General features: G+C 39.2%; 1 protein-coding gene across 1 annotated transcript in view; it reads left to right on the forward strand.

Annotated features, from left to right (window-relative positions):
- Positions 1-15,540, forward strand: part of scn1laa (sodium channel, voltage-gated, type I-like, alpha) — a 37,525-nt gene extending 21,985 nt beyond the window's left edge. The window contains exons 15-27 of the mRNA XM_061693033.1: positions 44-217; positions 295-651; positions 817-1,299; positions 7,064-7,190; positions 7,269-7,423; positions 7,580-7,753; positions 9,388-9,510; positions 9,824-10,099; positions 10,187-10,243; positions 10,353-10,490; positions 11,816-11,920; positions 12,005-12,275; positions 12,372-15,540. Of these exons, the coding sequence (XP_061549017.1) occupies positions 44-217; positions 295-651; positions 817-1,299; positions 7,064-7,190; positions 7,269-7,423; positions 7,580-7,753; positions 9,388-9,510; positions 9,824-10,099; positions 10,187-10,243; positions 10,353-10,490; positions 11,816-11,920; positions 12,005-12,275; positions 12,372-13,519 (3,588 nt within the window). The 3' untranslated portion in view covers positions 13,520-15,540. The remainder of the gene's footprint in view (positions 1-43; positions 218-294; positions 652-816; positions 1,300-7,063; positions 7,191-7,268; positions 7,424-7,579; positions 7,754-9,387; positions 9,511-9,823; positions 10,100-10,186; positions 10,244-10,352; positions 10,491-11,815; positions 11,921-12,004; positions 12,276-12,371) is intronic.
- The last annotated feature ends 1,510 nt before the right edge of the window (positions 15,541-17,050 follow it).

Here is a 17,050-nt window from a genome sequence, read left to right on the forward strand (position 1 = left end):
GGTACCATGTTTATGAAAAGAAGGTATTTCTGTTTCTTTCAAGGTATTCACTGGCATCTTCACGGCTGAAATGGTCTTCAAAATCATTGCTATGGATCCGTACTATTACTTTCAGGAGGGATGGAATATTTTTGATGGAATAATTGTCAGTTTAAGCTTAATGGAGCTGTGTTTGTCCAATGTTGTTGGAATGTCAGTCTTGAGATCATTTAGATTGGTAAGTTTCAACACGCAAAACATTCACTGAAAGAAGTTGTAGATTCTTTTTCTATCATTGTCTTTTTCTTTTCACAGCTGCGAGTATTCAAGTTGGCCAAGTCTTGGCCTACTCTCAACACCCTGATCAAAATAATTGGTAACTCTGTGGGAGCTTTGGGCAACCTGACACTGGTGCTGGCCATTATCGTCTTCATCTTTGCTGTAGTGGGCATGCAGCTGTTTGGGAAAAGCTACAAGGATTGTGTGTGTAAAATCTCCAGCAACTGCAAACTGCCCCGCTGGCATATGAGTGACTTTTTCCATTCATTCCTCATTGTGTTCCGAGTGCTTTGTGGAGAGTGGATAGAGACCATGTGGGACTGCATGGAGGTGGCTGGACCAACCATGTGCATCATTGTCTACATGATGGTCATGGTTATTGGAAACCTTGTGGTACATTTTCATCTCTTGTGGTCAATTCATGAGTCATCCAAATCTATAGGTCAAGCTAATTTATGCAGTCAATAGATTTTTACAATAACACTTACTCTATGTAAAGTTATTGCAGTCTTACATTATTCAGACTTTGATCTCATTGGTCTTATTATGCTTTGATAGGTGCTGAACCTGTTCTTGGCTTTGCTACTGAGTTCATTCAGTGCAGACAACCTCGCTGCCACTGAGGACGACAGTGACACAAACAATTTGCAGATCGCCATTGCACGGATACACAATGGCATCGCCTTTGTTAAATCCCTGCTTCAGAGCACCTGTAACAGTGTCTGTCTACAGAGCAACTCGCAAATCCAGGGAGAAGATAAATCATCCCTTGAGGATTTCCCCAAAGGTTCAGCACCCAACGGTATCCCTAACCATACCATTAAAGAGCTACCGAGGAACGGAAATGGAGATGTGACTGGAGTGGACAAAAGTGGGGACAAGTACATTGTGTGCAGCAAGACTGATGATTCCATAATGTCTTTCATCAACAACCCCAGTCTGACTGTCAATGTTCCTATTGCACTGGGGGAGTCCGACTTTGAAAACCTCAACACAGAGGACTTCAGCAGTGTCTCATCCGACGCAGTGGAATGCCGTGTGGTAAGGATGCTCTTAAAATTTCTGTCTGAGTTTATGATCCTTGAGTGCCAAATATTTTTTTGTATGAGGAGTGTGGTTCTTGACCTCCTCAATGTGTTACCTTAACATCTGTTGTGAAATGGCACTGTATAAATATCATTGACTTGACTTAATTTGACCATCTCTAAACTTTTGAATCTACACATCCTAAGTGTTCAATGTTTGTGTACTTTTTGCTCAACTTGCTGTTCTCTAACAAGGAGCTGAACGGCAAAATGAACAACAAATGTTTGATCCACAAGCCGACCGATACAGTTTCTAGGACGTTCACTACTATGCCTGTCTGTGACTCTTCAAGTCTCTCTGTTGCAACCTGTTGACACTCTAAGCTCAGTGGCCACTGCACTCTGAGAATGTCCTGTTTGATGGCGAGGTACGGTTGATCAATAGTTAGATGTCGTCTTGGTCTTATGGTGTCAAGATGTGAACGGCATAATGAAGAAACTTGTTTAAACGGCAATTCTAATTGAACCAGGAAAAGTCCATTAATGGGTCCATCACCCATTGTGAACTTTGCCGTTCAGCTCCTTATTAGAGAGCCACAAGTTGTACAAACAGTACATTTAGAGAAGGTCAAATTAAGTTCACCTGTTAAGGTTATAGTTCATTTTAGATTAATCCAAGCCCAATATCCCCAAACTTTTGTGAGTAATATCACAGCCCAGGGGCCAATTGAAGGCCCACGGGATGATATTTTAAAGCCCTCTACTTGACATCAAAGTGTAGCGTTAGTGCGGTCTGTGCGTTTTTTGTCAAGCCGTTTTACTGGGCATTTTTTTTTCACTTATAATCTACCATAGCTCAGGTTCATGGTCGCTTTCGGCAGTGTTTGTTGACAGTTAGGCAAAGTGAATTAGCAATGTTAGTCACTTGGTTGAAATGTAATTCCGAAGTGATACCAAGTGGAAGGAAATGTGGAAGGAAATCCTTTCAGCTAGTCCCCGTCATGTCTTTCTCAAACCTGCCGTAAAGAGAACGGTTGGTGACGAGCACAGCCAATTTCAGGAAATACGGCAGACGAAATGTTTTTTGTTGTTGTTGAGTACAGGTGCACTGGTGGCATGACTCAAGTGATAGTGGTCTTCTCCCAAACCAAAGGTTGTTTATTCCTCGGCCCCTGTGACCATGTCCAAGTATCCTTGCACAAGATACTGAAGTGTTAAAGTTCTTTGAGTACCTTGAAGGTAGAAAAGCACTACACAAGTGAAAGCCCACTATACCCCAAACGTCTTATATGCACAGCTAAAGCGCTAAAGAAATACAGCATCAGACGTCATTACTCAACTAAACATGCTGATGAGTATGCAAAATAACAGGGAGATGATAGAAGGTCACGATCATATTCTGAACTGTTGATAATAAAGATTGAGAAGATTGGATTAGTTCTACCATACTTTTTTGGGGGGAATTCTTGAAACACGTTTTGTGGAATAAACAACCCAGACACACCCAGCGGCCTCCGGATAAATTGAGTTTGAGATCTCTGGTGTAAAGGGTCCCAAAATCCAACCCAAACAATCCCACTTTTTGTTTTTTGTATCACAGCGGTATGACGGGGTACTGTTGATTAGTCAACATAGAAGGGTCTGTTTTCTTCCGATTTATCATGGATTAAATTATATGGGATGATGCCACACCGTGGAGGTAGCTGACACAGCTACCTACATATCCGGCAGGGACGAAACACAAGCATTAGCAGGGTTTACCAGATCCAAATCATAAAGAGCCGAATGAACTACTGCATGAGAAAAAATTGGGCTTTTGTGGTCAGATGGAGCTAGTTAATGGGAAGAGAAAAAAAAAAATAGAAAACACCATGGGCTTCAATGGCACTAGAATTCCAAGCCTTTTTGTTTTTCTTGTCTACAGATACTGTCAGCAATCAGCAATTCGTGGCATTATGTTCAATTTTATTGTTGAATTCATTAGCAGGTAACTGTTTCCTGCTGGTATGATGTCACATTATTTACATAAATGCAGCTATCACAACCATACACAATGCATGGCATTGTCCAGCCAGGGTTTACCTTTTCAGATCATGGCCAGGCTGAACTGTACCAACGTAGGGTATGGACTAATTGAGCACTGAAAACAATAGTAGTTTTCTTTATCTTAGGATGTTATTGCTGCACAAATTCCATGAAAGTAATAGATTTTGTGGTAGCGAGATAATAGTCCTATAAAAACCAATGGACTATCCAAAGTGAAGATGCATTTTCGGGGTGTAGGCATAGCTAGCTAGCTAACTGCACTTCACAATTGCGCTGGATAACCGCTGATGCGAACAAAGGCAGGAGGGGCGACTCATGCCGGGGCCCAAGTGCGTCACTGCGCCCCGTTTTAGCCACTCCCCCATAAAATCTGGAAATCTGACATCATGAAAAACTGTTTAGCGCTAAATCTCCACAATTGAGTTGTCAGTCTTTTTTCAGCAATTATCGTCAAAAATGTATAATGTATTTAGAAACAAATCTCTGAATTCACAATGAGTGCCCATATAGACAGCAAACATTCCAGAGCACATAATATATCATGCGCCATTCAGGTCTAAAGGACCAGTTTGTCTTGTTTTGAGGCAAAGCTTACATTGCAGAGGAAACACTACACCCTTGTTTAACATGTTACCCTAAAATATTTGCATTCACAATAATGTTTAGGAAGAAGGCTTGCAAGAGCACTTTACTGTACATTACACTCATAATGGAGATATAATCACACAAAAAACCTTTTAGCCGACTGGCCTTTCTCTTAACTTAATTCCCCTCCAATGTTTGTGTCTTCACCGATACTGTTCATTTTTATTCTTTTAAATATTTTATCTTAACTTACGTTTGTTCAAATGTCTGCTGTTTTAATACTTTCAAAAGTGAGTTTTATATTTCATATAATGTAGTAAAACAACAATTGCTTGCTCTTAATTTGTGCACAAATTCATCACAAATAACTGAAAGATTTAGAGTGGTATATTTAAAGCTTAATTGGCAGCACAAACACATTAACTTTAGTGCTCAGAGCATATCACAGTTACATGTTTACATCATTCCCCACACAGCATTAGCCAATCCCAGTATATCCGAGGCCTCCTACAGTATTTACCAGGAAACCTTTCAGGCTGTTCTCATCCTCTAACTCTAAGCAGACACACCCTGTGCAAAGGCTGGTGGAGAGCAACTCTGCTTGGATACATACGCTAACATTATGACCATGATTAGATTTGATTTTGATATTGGTTTAAAAAGCCTGCCTTTACAGAGATGATAAAGCTTACTTTTATAAAGTATTAAATCTACGTTTATTATTGTGATTGTAGTTTAGCATGGTGTAAAACTGCACTGTCATGTTTTTACACTGTACAGACAAAACTACTGGGACATCTGGCTATTACAACTACAGAAGTGGAAATCTTGTTAAATTTAGTTGCTGCTTTGCAGTATACCAGTTTCCTTTGTTCTTTCCACTAAATTTTGCAGTGTGTCTGTGGGATTTTAGAATTGTTGGGACTGAGAAAGGGCCTGGATCACAATCTTTATTCTTGTTCAACCCAAAGGATGGGCTTGAGGTCTGGGTTCCGTGCATGTCTTTATAGCTCTTGCTTTGTGGACTGGGGATGGCCTGCTTTAAAAGAAAAGGGCTTTTCCCAAAAGGTTTCCACAAACTTCTCCACAAGCATGAAGTTGTCCAAAAGGTCTTGGCAATATGAATCATTAAGATTCAGGGGGAAATAAGATGTCTTGTCCAACTTCTGACTCATTATTTGATTGATTAGGAAGTGTGTCTATATACTTTTGTAAAGATAGTGTAGTTTGCCTGGGTCTTCAGCATAAATTTTTAATGATTTATATATGCTTATGTTTACTGTAAGCACATTCTGTGGTGTCCCACAGCCTCCTAAAGGTCTTTCAGTGTTAGCAGCAAGCAGCAAAAATCAATTAAATTAAATTCAAATTAGTGTTGTTGTTTTTTTTTCAAAACTCAGTTCAAAAAATAACATGGGAAAAAAATATTCTAAGAGACAGTATAAAATACCAGCTCAAACATCAACTATGAAATGTAATATTTAACATTGTAATTCAATTTCAATTTTGTCGTAATATGTGGCTTTCCTAAAATGTGACGATAGATGACAGTGTCATGCAAAATGCTTGAAACTGTTTAATCTCCACAGAATCAGAGCAGCACCCATCCAAACAATAACCCCAAGATATAGTGGTACCTTGACTTACAGGTGCCCCAGAGCTATAGTCACCCATACACTTTCAGCCATTTATTGAATGGGACCCTCAAACACACAAATACAAAATGAGAACGCTCGCAAGGAGCTACTGTAGGCCACAACTCACCTTCACCAGTCACTCGAATACGTTTGCTCGTACGCCATGTGCTCAAGTGTCTGTAGTCAGCTACTGGCTGAATAATGTGTCCTTCTGTGGTTACGGTTGAGAAACAGCTAATGTTCCCGTCTGTTATGAGGAGACTCACTCACACACACCACCACTGAGCGAGGCGCGTACAGGATGCCTGCCGCGGTCGAGTGAGCTCCTTAGCACGTGGGATAGCGAATGGAATAAACAGTTAACTTTCCATGAGTTTCTCTGTTATGTGGCTCTATATGCGGCACATGGAGCCATCCTTTGGAGTATTGGATGGACCCAACTCCGGTCCATCAGCCCATTTGCGGTTAATGGCTAGTAGCAGGCCAATTCACAATTGTGGAGGACCGACTCATGATGTTCCCTGGTTGTGTCAGCGCACCCCCGTTTAGCAAACTAAAAATTCTGAGCTGATGAAAAACTGTTTTAACACTATATCTTAACAATTCAGTACTAAATTGTTCTCAGTCTTTCCACATTTTCATCACTTAACTTCAAACATATTAAATGTATTTGTGGGGAAAAAAATGAAAACACTTTTAAAGTACTTAAAAAAAATTGTGTTTTGGGGGAGATGGAACATATTAAAGGCATTTCAATTCATTTCATCCATCCATCCATTTTCAATGCCAATTATCCTGTTCAGGGTCGCAGCTGCAGCATATCCTAGCTGACTTTGGACAAAAGGTGAACTACACCCTGGACTAGTTACCAGTTAGTCGCAGGGCACTTATAGAAACAGAAAACCAGTCGCACTAACCTTCACACTGTCACTGAGTGAGAACTGAACCCTGTACCGATGTCAGGCAGTGACATTAATGTACACTACACCATCAGTTACTCAATTCATATCAATGGGGAAATTTTATTTCATATAGGCTACAACTAAATTGAGTTATGAGCTTGGTCACAGAACAAATTAAATTTGTAAGTCAAGGTAGCACTCTATTTGTACTCTAACGAATTGAAAACATTAAAAATAGTCTCAATTTGTAAAAAGGCCTGCCAGCATTGCTTACCTCAGTTCACCAAAACATTTGTGGGCTAATTGACATATTCATTCAAAATATAAGATAGGGACATAATTTAAAGTTAAATAAATGGGCTTTCTAGGACTGTTATGAGAGAGAAATATTCTACCAAATACAAATTGTCAGACTTTGTGTTTATGTAAATTATTTACCAATGAAAATGTGACTGTTTTGTATGTTCTTTGTGTTTTTAACATTTTATTCAAAGGGGAAGTATTAGGTTGGCAGACTGAGATGTCTTGCTTATATCAACACCTGCCATTTATCATGCTTCTGTTCTATGTTAGTCTCATGTCAGATGCTTGTTTGGATTCATCCATTTAGACTGTCGATGACGATGGCCAGCTCAGCACCTCTGAGGGCAGCACAGCAGACATCGGGGACAAAGATGGAGACTCTCTAGACTTTGAATTAGCGGAATCTATGGAACCTGACGCCTGCTTTCCTAACAGTGAGTATCAGTCCAAACACAACCACGACTGATCTTTGCGGTCAATTTAAGAAGTGCTTGTCATTTGTTCCTGATCAGGCTGTGTACAGAGGTTCCAGTGTTGCCAAGTAAATGTTGAGGTGGGCTGGTGGAAAATATGGTGGACTATCAGAAAGACCTGTTTCAGAATAGTGGAGCACAACTGGTTTGAGAGCTTCATCATCTTTATGATCCTGCTTAGTAGTGGTGCATTAGTAAGTTACTTTCTTACTGTATGGCTGTAATGACCATGTGCAAATGCAATAGTGAGTGACATGTTAAGAATAAACATTTCTGTAAAGGACCGCAACAGATTTGATTATTGCTGAAATACTGTATGTAATCATATTTACTGTTTTATTTCCAACCAGGCTTTTGAAGATGTCTACATTGAAACCCGTAAGAACATTAAAGCAATGTTGGAGTATGCAGACAAAATGTTCACCTACATCTTCATCTTGGAGATGTTACTGAAGTGGGTGGCCTATGGCTATGCCAAGTATTTCACAAATGCTTGGTGTTGGCTTGACTTCCTCATTGTTGCTGTAAGTTGATCGATCTTGAAGAACTGTTAGAACACCAATACTTATGCCTGGATAAGACTACAGGATTTTAGCCCCATCATTGGACCGATTTGCTTTCACGGGAGATTTCCCAGATGGGGCTTGACATATTTTGTTGGGAATGACAAATTGTGGGACCAGCAACAGAAAAAGCTCTATCCCCTCTGATCTTTCTCTTAGACCTCAGTACCTCCAATAGTAGCTGGTCAGCTGACCTGAGAGACTGAGCAGGAGCATAGGGCTGGAGTATTTAAAGATTTTTAAAAAAGAATGCTAAAATGATATCTAAAGTGCACAGTCAGCCAGTGAAGAGAGGCCAGAATCAGAGTTATGTGCTCCCTCTTATGAGTTTTAGTTACGAGGCGAGCAGTAGCATTTTGAGTCAACTGAGGACATTTGAGACAGGGCTGGCTGACTCCAAAACAAAGTGCATTACGGTAATTCAGGCAAGATGTGGTAAAGGCATGAATCGCTGTTTAAAATTGCTGTTGTGCAAAAAGGGGCCTCACCTTTGCAAGCTGCCTAAGGTAAAAAAACATTTTGAAAAAAGCTGGACCACTGCACCAATGTGTTGGTTCAATTTAAAAACAATGTTCACGACTGTTGTTTCACTATTGTGTCAAGAAGCCCAAGTCATATGCGGGGGAGTTTCCAAGGGCCACTGGGACCAAACACCATCACTTCTGGTTTCGTTTCATTAAAATTAATAAGGAACCTGGGTGATACATTAAAAATTGTCTGTCCTCCTCAGATTTTTGGCATTCAAATTGTGTTTGTTTATAGCAGTACGTATGATACTTCAGATTACAACGCGTGTCAAAAATTACAGTATATCTTCTTTCTAATGTTGATGAAGGTTTGACATTTTCTCATGGATAAACTCTTATTCCTGATTGCTTTTTTGAATAATCTCTACGGTGTACTTGGTGCATTATATACGGCTACGGATTTTGATTTAAGATGTATTACTGACTAAGGAATTACTGTATATCTGGAACATTTAAACAACTCCACGACAAAAGTATGCATCTTCCTTTGCCCATACCAACAATTTTTCTTGAGCCACGAAAATATATCCTCTTAAAGCTTCCAGTATCTGGAATATATCCCAACGGATCATTGCGGGGCTTTCCATGTCGTGATGAAGTGCACTAGCCACCAGCTAGCTCGCGTGTTAGCAGGGTGGGGCCGAGTAATAACAACTCGCAATTGTGCCGGATAACCACTGATGCAAACAAAGGTGCTCAAAATCTTATAGTGGGGTTGGGGGGACTCATGTCTGACGCAGAAGTGTGTCACTGAGCACCGTTTAAGCCACGCCCAGAAAATCTGGATAACTGAAATGGCATAAAAAATGTTTAACGCTAATGTTCCACGATTGAGTACTACATAGTTCTCAGTCATTACACGTTGTCAGCAATTAGCTTCAAACAAATAGCTAATTCACTTTAAGGGATCTATAAGCATTTTTGTGAACCCCTGCTGACTAACAAATAAACAATGCAATGAAATATATCCTCATTAGCAAAGGTCATGATCAAATGCGTGAAATGCATGTGTCTATTCAGCCAATGACAGGACTGCAAGCATATTTTTGTTGTGTGTTTGCGTTCCAGGTTTCACTGGTCAGTTTGACAGCCAACGCTTTGGGATTTGCTGAACTTGGGGCCATCAAATCTCTGAGAACCCTGCGAGCTTTGAGGCCCCTGAGAGCCCTTTCGAGGTTCGAGGGCATGAGGGTGAGTCTTTTGGAAACTCTCATCAGCTCCATGTCATACATCATTGTCACCTGCTACGTTACTAGTCCGTTTGCAAGACCTGGAGAGCAAATTCTCAAACAAAACAAATGCATATGACCAATTCACCGCAAACTGTTTTTACTGTTGATTTGAGAAAAGATTACCATTGATACTAGTCTTAACACGCCTAAGTTTCAACTACCTTCAACTGTGATAAAATTATCCCTGATAACCTGAACTTGCACAATGAACAGAGCTACATGTATTCTGCCATTTGACTGATTATATTTGTTTTTGGTTTGGTGTTCTACAGGTGGTTGTCAATGCTCTGCTGGGGGCGATTCCTTCCATCTTCAATGTACTGTTGGTGTGCCTCATCTTCTGGCTCATCTTCAGCATCATGGGCGTGAACTTATTTGCGGGAAAGTACTATCGCTGTGTCAACAGAACCTCAGATGAGCCTTTCTTGCCCACTCAAGTGCAGAACATGACACGATGTTTGGCCTTAGGGAAGGACGTTGCTCGTTGGAAGAATATTAAAATCAACTTTGACAATGTTGGACTGGGTTACCTTGCACTGCTGCAAGTGGTGAGTTACAGTTACATCAGCATCTGACTAAATGAGCTTCTAAATATGATGAATAATTTGAATGGATAATTTGGAACATATACACAGGCTACCTTCAAGGGCTGGATGGACATAATGTATGCTGCGGTAGACTCGCCAAGCAAGGTAATAGCATTTAGTTTGGCTTTTACAATGTTTACAGCATAGGATTCTTTTTTCTATATATGGACCAGAAACAAAGGATCATGAATGCTTCTGTGTTGTACTATTCTAGAATGAAGAACAGCCAGCATATGAGATCAACCTGAAGATGTATCTGTATTTTGTTGTTTTCATCATATTTGGAGCCTTCTTCACACTCAATCTCTTCATTGGTGTCATAATTGACAATTTCAACCAGCAAAAGAGAAAGATAAGTTATTAGTATTTTAACCAAGTAGTGTATATGATTTTGACTTACAGTGTAACCTCTTAGGTCAAACCAATTTCATTTGGCCTGACTACCATTTGCCTCATGCAGTGCAACACACTTATTGCACAGGTGTGCTTTAGGCTGGCCACAATAAAAGGCCACAGCTTTAATGATTGGTGTGTACAGGGGAGGAGATGTGTCAGAAAACCAGTCAATATCTGTCGTGACCACTATTTGCCTCATGACCCCATGTTCTGGCATCTGTACACAATTCAAGGAAGCCGAACACATCACACTACTTGCATGGCAGGTTTACTGACCCGATGTGTCACCATTGAGCATAGTTGAGTTTGAATTGTCAAATGCCACAGCGTGTTCCAGTTCTTGCCAGTATCCAGCAACTTCGCAGAGCCATTGAAGAGAAGTGGGCCAACATTACATAGTTCACATCAACAACTTGATGAGATATAAAGTGTTGGATTTTATGAGGACTCATGATATACAGTATGCGAAGGTGCATGACGCTAAATTGATGTCTGTATTTTTTGCTGAATGACGTATTTTTTCTGGTCAATCTCCACATAGTACAACCCCAATTCCAATGAAGTTGGGACAATGTTTTAGCATAAATAAAAAGAGAATACAATGATTTGCAAATTATCTTCGACCTATATTTAATTGAATACACTACAAAGACCAGCTATTTAATGTTCAAACTGATAAACCTTATTGTTTTTAGCAAATAATCATTAACTTGGAATTTTATGGCTGCAACACGTTCCAAAAAAGCTGGGACAGGTGGCAAAAAAGACTGAGAAAGTTGAGGAATGCTCATCAAACACCTGTTTGGAACATCCCAGAGGTGAACAGGAATTGAACAAGAATTCCACCAACAAAGCTTCAACAATTAGTGTCCTCAGTTCACAAACGTTTATTGAATGTTGTTAAAAGAAAAGGTGATGTAACACAGTGGTAATCATGACCTTGTCCCAGCTTTTTTGCAACGTGTTGCAGCCATAAATTTCTAAGTTAATTATTATTTGCTAAAAGCAACAACGTTTATCAGTTTGAACATCAAATATCTTGTCTTTGTAGTGTATTCAATTAAATATAGGTTGAACATGATTTGCAAATCATTGTATTCTGTTTTTATTAATCTTTAACACAACGTCCCAAGTTCATTGGAATTGGGGTTGTATGTCTGCTGGGATGTTTGACTTATGAGGCTTATGACTTATATATTTCCACAGAAATCAGGTATTTTTATTTAGCTCAGTAAATAGTCGCTTTGCAGTTATTTAACATTACTCGCATCCTCTCTATACTTTGGAGGTCAAGACATCTTCATGACTGAGGAACAGAAGAAATACTACAATGCCATGAAAAAGCTGGGCTCAAAGAAGCCACAAAAACCTATTCCTAGACCATCGGTTTGTAGCTTTAAAATCTAATCTACATTCTAAAACTTTGTATTCATTATCACCTTAATTACATTCTTGCATCTTCCATTTCAGAACAAGATTCAAGCATACATATTTGACATCACCACAATGCAAGCATTTGATGTTGTGATCATGATTCTTATATGGCTTAACATGGTTGCTATGATGGTGGAAACTGATGACCAGTCAGATAAAAAGAAAGGAATTCTCAGCTGGATCAACGGGGTCTTCATTTGCGTCTTCACGGGCGAGTGTTTGTTGAAGATGATCGCACTCCGCCAGTACTTTTTCACTAATGGTTGGAATGTGTTCGATTTCATTGTCGTCGTTCTCTCAATTATTGGTACGATTCATTTGCCTTTACTGGGGCGTTCCAGTGAATCCTGATTAGTGAATAGGATTTTGTACTTGACTAACAAATATTTTCTTCCTTCTTTAGGTATGTCTCTCTCGGAGCTGATTGAGAAATATTTTGTGTCACCAACTTTGTTCAGAGTCATCCGACTGGCTCGAATCGGACGCGTGCTCCGCCTTATTAAAAGTGCCAAAGGAATCCGGACCCTCTTGTTTGCCTTGATGATGTCACTTCCTGCCTTGTTCAACATTGGTCTCTTGCTCTTTTTGGTGATGTTTATCTATGCCATCTTCGGCATGTCAAACTTTGCTTATGTGAAAAAGGAATCAGGCATTGACGACCTTTTCAATTTTGAGACCTTTGGCAACAGCATGATCTGCCTGTTTCAGATCACCACCTCAGCTGGGTGGGACGCCCTATTAGCGCCCATTCTCAACAAATATGAAGACGACTGTGACAGTACCATGGAGCATCCTGGCAGCGCTGTCAAAGGAGACTGTGGTTCTCCTTCTGTTGGCATCGCCTTCTTTGTGAGCTACATCATCATCTGCTTCCTTATTGTGATAAATATGTACATTGCAGTCATCCTGGAAAACTTTGGTGTGGCCACAGAGGAGAGCGCTGACCCACTAAGTGAGGATGATTTTGAAATGTTTTATGAGGTTTGGGAAAGGTTTGATCCAAGTGCAACCCAGTTTATGGAGTACAACAAGCTGTCTGAGTTTGCTGATGCTTTGGACCCACCATTACGCATAGCCCAGCCGAACAGCATCGAACTAATCTCTATGGATCTTCCCATGGTGAGTGGCGAACGCATTCACTGCCTGGACATCCTCTTTGCTTTTACTAAACGGGTTCTTGGCGAGGGTGGAGAGATGGACATGCTAAGGGCGCAAATGGAGGAGAGATTCATGGCTTCCAATCCTTCCAAAATGTCATACGAACCCATCACGACCACCCTTCGCCGCAGACAGGAGGACACATCAGCCGTGATCATCCAGAGAGCTTTCAGAGAGCATTTGAGGAGACAGGCTCCTGACAAAACATTTGAAGAAGCCAAAGATGAGATTCCAAATGACGAAAAGCCAGTTGACAAAGAAGTTCCAGTCAAGGACAAACTCAATGAAGTTTCTGGTTTAGATATAAAGGAGCCTTCAACCTATCAGCCGTCTGAAAATGACAATGCTGAACTGGATGTCACAGGCAAAGACGGCACTGAGCATGATTCATAAAAAATGTCGGAGATGCCTCAAATACATTGTATGTAATGACAAAATGTTTACAATGGCATTAGACTCCTTCTCATAGTGTGGATATCGATGCCAAACTGACTTGCGCTCATGAGCCTAAAGGTTGGTGCCTAAAAGGGTAAAGCGGCTCATTCAGCAGTGAAACCATTTTCTAAGAGCGAGACTGTTTGAAGGGGATGGGCAACATTTCACAAGTGTTCGAAAACTAGTTCAAGCTTTACTTTTTATTGCAGCTAGCTTTGCTTTACAGTGTCTTGGATTATAACTATATCACCGACTGGTTTATTGTTTTGCCTACTTATTTTAAAAGCCCTGTCGTGATGTAACTTCTTGTAGAATCCATCGATTGCCTTTTCTCACACTTTATTTTCAAACTTTTGAAATCTGTGGTTCGTTCAGGGGGAACAGAATTTCTGTTACGCTAGCTGTGTCTAGAATACTTGAAAAATCCAACGGACAATGTCAGACAGCCAATGTGGATTCACAATTTTTTGTCCCAGAATTATGCATGCAAGAGCATTTGGTGTGGAGCATATTTTCATCAGCTGCTTGTTTCGTGATGCAAAGCAAATCATGACATGGCTGTTTTTTTATAAATACAGTGGAACCTCCAAAGTTGATGATAATCCATTCTGTCATGTTGGTTGACTTCCAAGTCAACAATTTCCATACAATATAATACAATGAGATTCTGTATTAATTGTATATTTTTAAGTAACATTTGTGATATAAGCTTTATGGGAAGTGAATAATACACTGTTTACTTTAGCATTTGCAAGTTGTACGACTATTGGCATTTAACTTTGGATGTTACACTGTAGTGTCCGTGCTAACAGAAAACATCACCTCAAGCCAGTGATTCCCAACATTTATTGAGTCAAGGCACATATTTTACACTGGAAAAAATCTCATGACAAACTGCTAAACAAAAATTGCCTTCTGTCATCAACTGGAAGAGCATTTAATTGTTCTGCCTGTATGTATAAGTAGCTGCCATAGAAAGATGGACAAAGATACATTATTCGTAGTAAGTAATTTTCAGACCAACTAAGTCAAATTGGATAATTTCCTGTGGCACACCTGATGATCTCAGTGGTTGGGAAGCACTGCCTTAAGCGAATGTTAAAACAAGTCCATGCTGTCCGATCAGTCACACTGGGCCAGTAAAACTTTGCACATTCATTATTGTTGCATCATCATTGCGGTTATCTCAGGTCACTGTGTGTTACTCAGTGTACCATTTTCCATAATGCTGATTACATAGAACTTGTATCATGAAATTGCTAAGAATAGACTCCGGGCAGACAGATTATCAGTAATACAGTATTGTCTTAGTTGGGCGGCGGTGTCACTAGTCATTACTGAAAAGTGTTTCATACACAAAAGCATAAGACAGGTCCTCCTTCATGTCTTAGTTGTTGTAGATGATAATCAACCACTGTATTATTTAATTAGTATAAAGTTGTGGACTCGTCATAATATTGGTTACTTCTGACATAAAACAAATGCTCAGTTTTATAGAGGTAGTCCGAACAGCCAGCAGAAGTTAAACATTCTAAACACTACTTTTTCAAGGACACATTTCAACTTGTTTTTGTTTTACCTCGCAATCGTTATCATGATTAATATCAAAATTAGAGGTATGCAAGAATAGTTCTTAGTGATTGTACATGGACAAGTCACCACAAATTCAATGTGACCTTGCTCTTAAAGTAGTTTCCTACTTGTGTTTACATTTTACTGGGGCATTTTTGTCATTGGGATGGTTGTTTCCATATAGCAAACTACATCTACTGTTCCATGTTATGAGAGCATCATTACATGAATGTGAATGTTTTGCATGTAATTAAAACATCCAATACATACATTGTTTTGATCATGATGACAAAAGGATTTGATTAAACAGACTCTAATATCTCCCATCATTAATATGCATAATGCTTGTAGTGTATAAATATACTGCATGCAAGACTCTGCTATAACCCATTTCAGTGAAAAGCCAAAAGAATAAAGATGACATGTACCTCAAGTATGCCTAATACTTTTGTTTTCTCGTCCAACACAAATTCTTTTATCTATGAAGTCACCTTTGTGTGTAAATTTTTCAGATAACAAATAAACTTGCACTTGGAGATACATGTTTTTTTTAATGGAAGACAGTGATATTAAAGAACATTTGTTTTAAAAAAAAAATACAAGTGGTGCCTTGAGATATGAGTTCAATTGGTTCTGTGACTACACTTCTATCTCAAATCGTATCTCAAATCATCTGTTCCCATTGAAAAGAATGGAAATGCAATTAACCCCTTCGAGCCCTTCCAAATAAACAAACAAAAAAATATCTGTTTGTGGTTTTAACAGGAAAAATAGCACTATGATATTGTACTTTATGAGTATTAACTTAATTACATAGAATATAAAGATTTAAAGAGTTTATGTATCATGATGATTATTGCTAGAATGCAATTCATTGTGCTGCTCCTTCTGGTGTGCCCACCTTTGCCACCAGGAGGGAATATACTGTAATACGGTCATGGAGACACAAACTAAGAAGGATAGTACTTCTTCGACTGCTACTTTCAACTAGGAGTGGCATTAAACAGCTTGAAGCCTCTTTTTTGATGAATTGTTCAATATTTGCCTAACAGCTGCTTATTATGGAGTTGACTTGAGTTCACTGCCACCATACAGCGCTTGGATCTCAAATTAGCGCTTGCAAATCAAAGCAAAAATAATAAAAAAGAATAATTAATAATAATAATAACAATCAGCCGAATGGCGGTGAACACCTGGACAAGACACGAGTGGCTGGAGGGCACTGATTGGTTGACACAAAGTAGAGGGCTGACGAGAACAAGTGGAGACAAAAACCAAACAAGCAAACAAGACATGAACGTGACAGGAAAACTTGACGAAACATGAGACAAACTAAACCTAATGAAAACAAAGTAAACAAAAACACAGATCATGACAAAATAGTGAACTGTAAAATAATAAAATGCCGGCAAACCTGTTGCCAGTATTTTACTGTAAAGAAAGAAAATACAGTAAAACACAAATTTTATGAAACCAGCAATTACAGTAACATACTGTAAAGTTGAAAACAGTAGAAGAACTGTTAAAAAAAACAAAAAACAGTTACAGTGCAGGTCACTCGTATCTCAAGCAATCATTGTACTTGATCATAAAAATAAAACTAATTTAAAGGCTAAGTGTAACATGCAGTAATCTACTTTTTCTTTCATGTGCGCTTAATTACTATTTCCCTTATTAATGAAATAAGCTCTATAAAACAAGTCAATATTTCCATTTCTGACATATTTTTCATACTTGAATCTAATGTGTATTATGTTTCAGCTAATCTCTCTTGAATGAGCTCTAGTCTGGTTTGTGAGTGTGCTCTGTGGTTTCTGCCGGAAACAATTAGGGTCATAAATGGGTTGAGTATTTTATTAATTATTAATAACAGTCAAAATATTGATTACAGTCAAAAATCATTTTTTACTGCTTTTG

This window comes from Phycodurus eques, chromosome 12, assembly GCF_024500275.1.
Source record: "Phycodurus eques isolate BA_2022a chromosome 12, UOR_Pequ_1.1, whole genome shotgun sequence".
Classification (NCBI taxonomy): domain Eukaryota; kingdom Metazoa; phylum Chordata; class Actinopteri; order Syngnathiformes; family Syngnathidae; genus Phycodurus; species Phycodurus eques.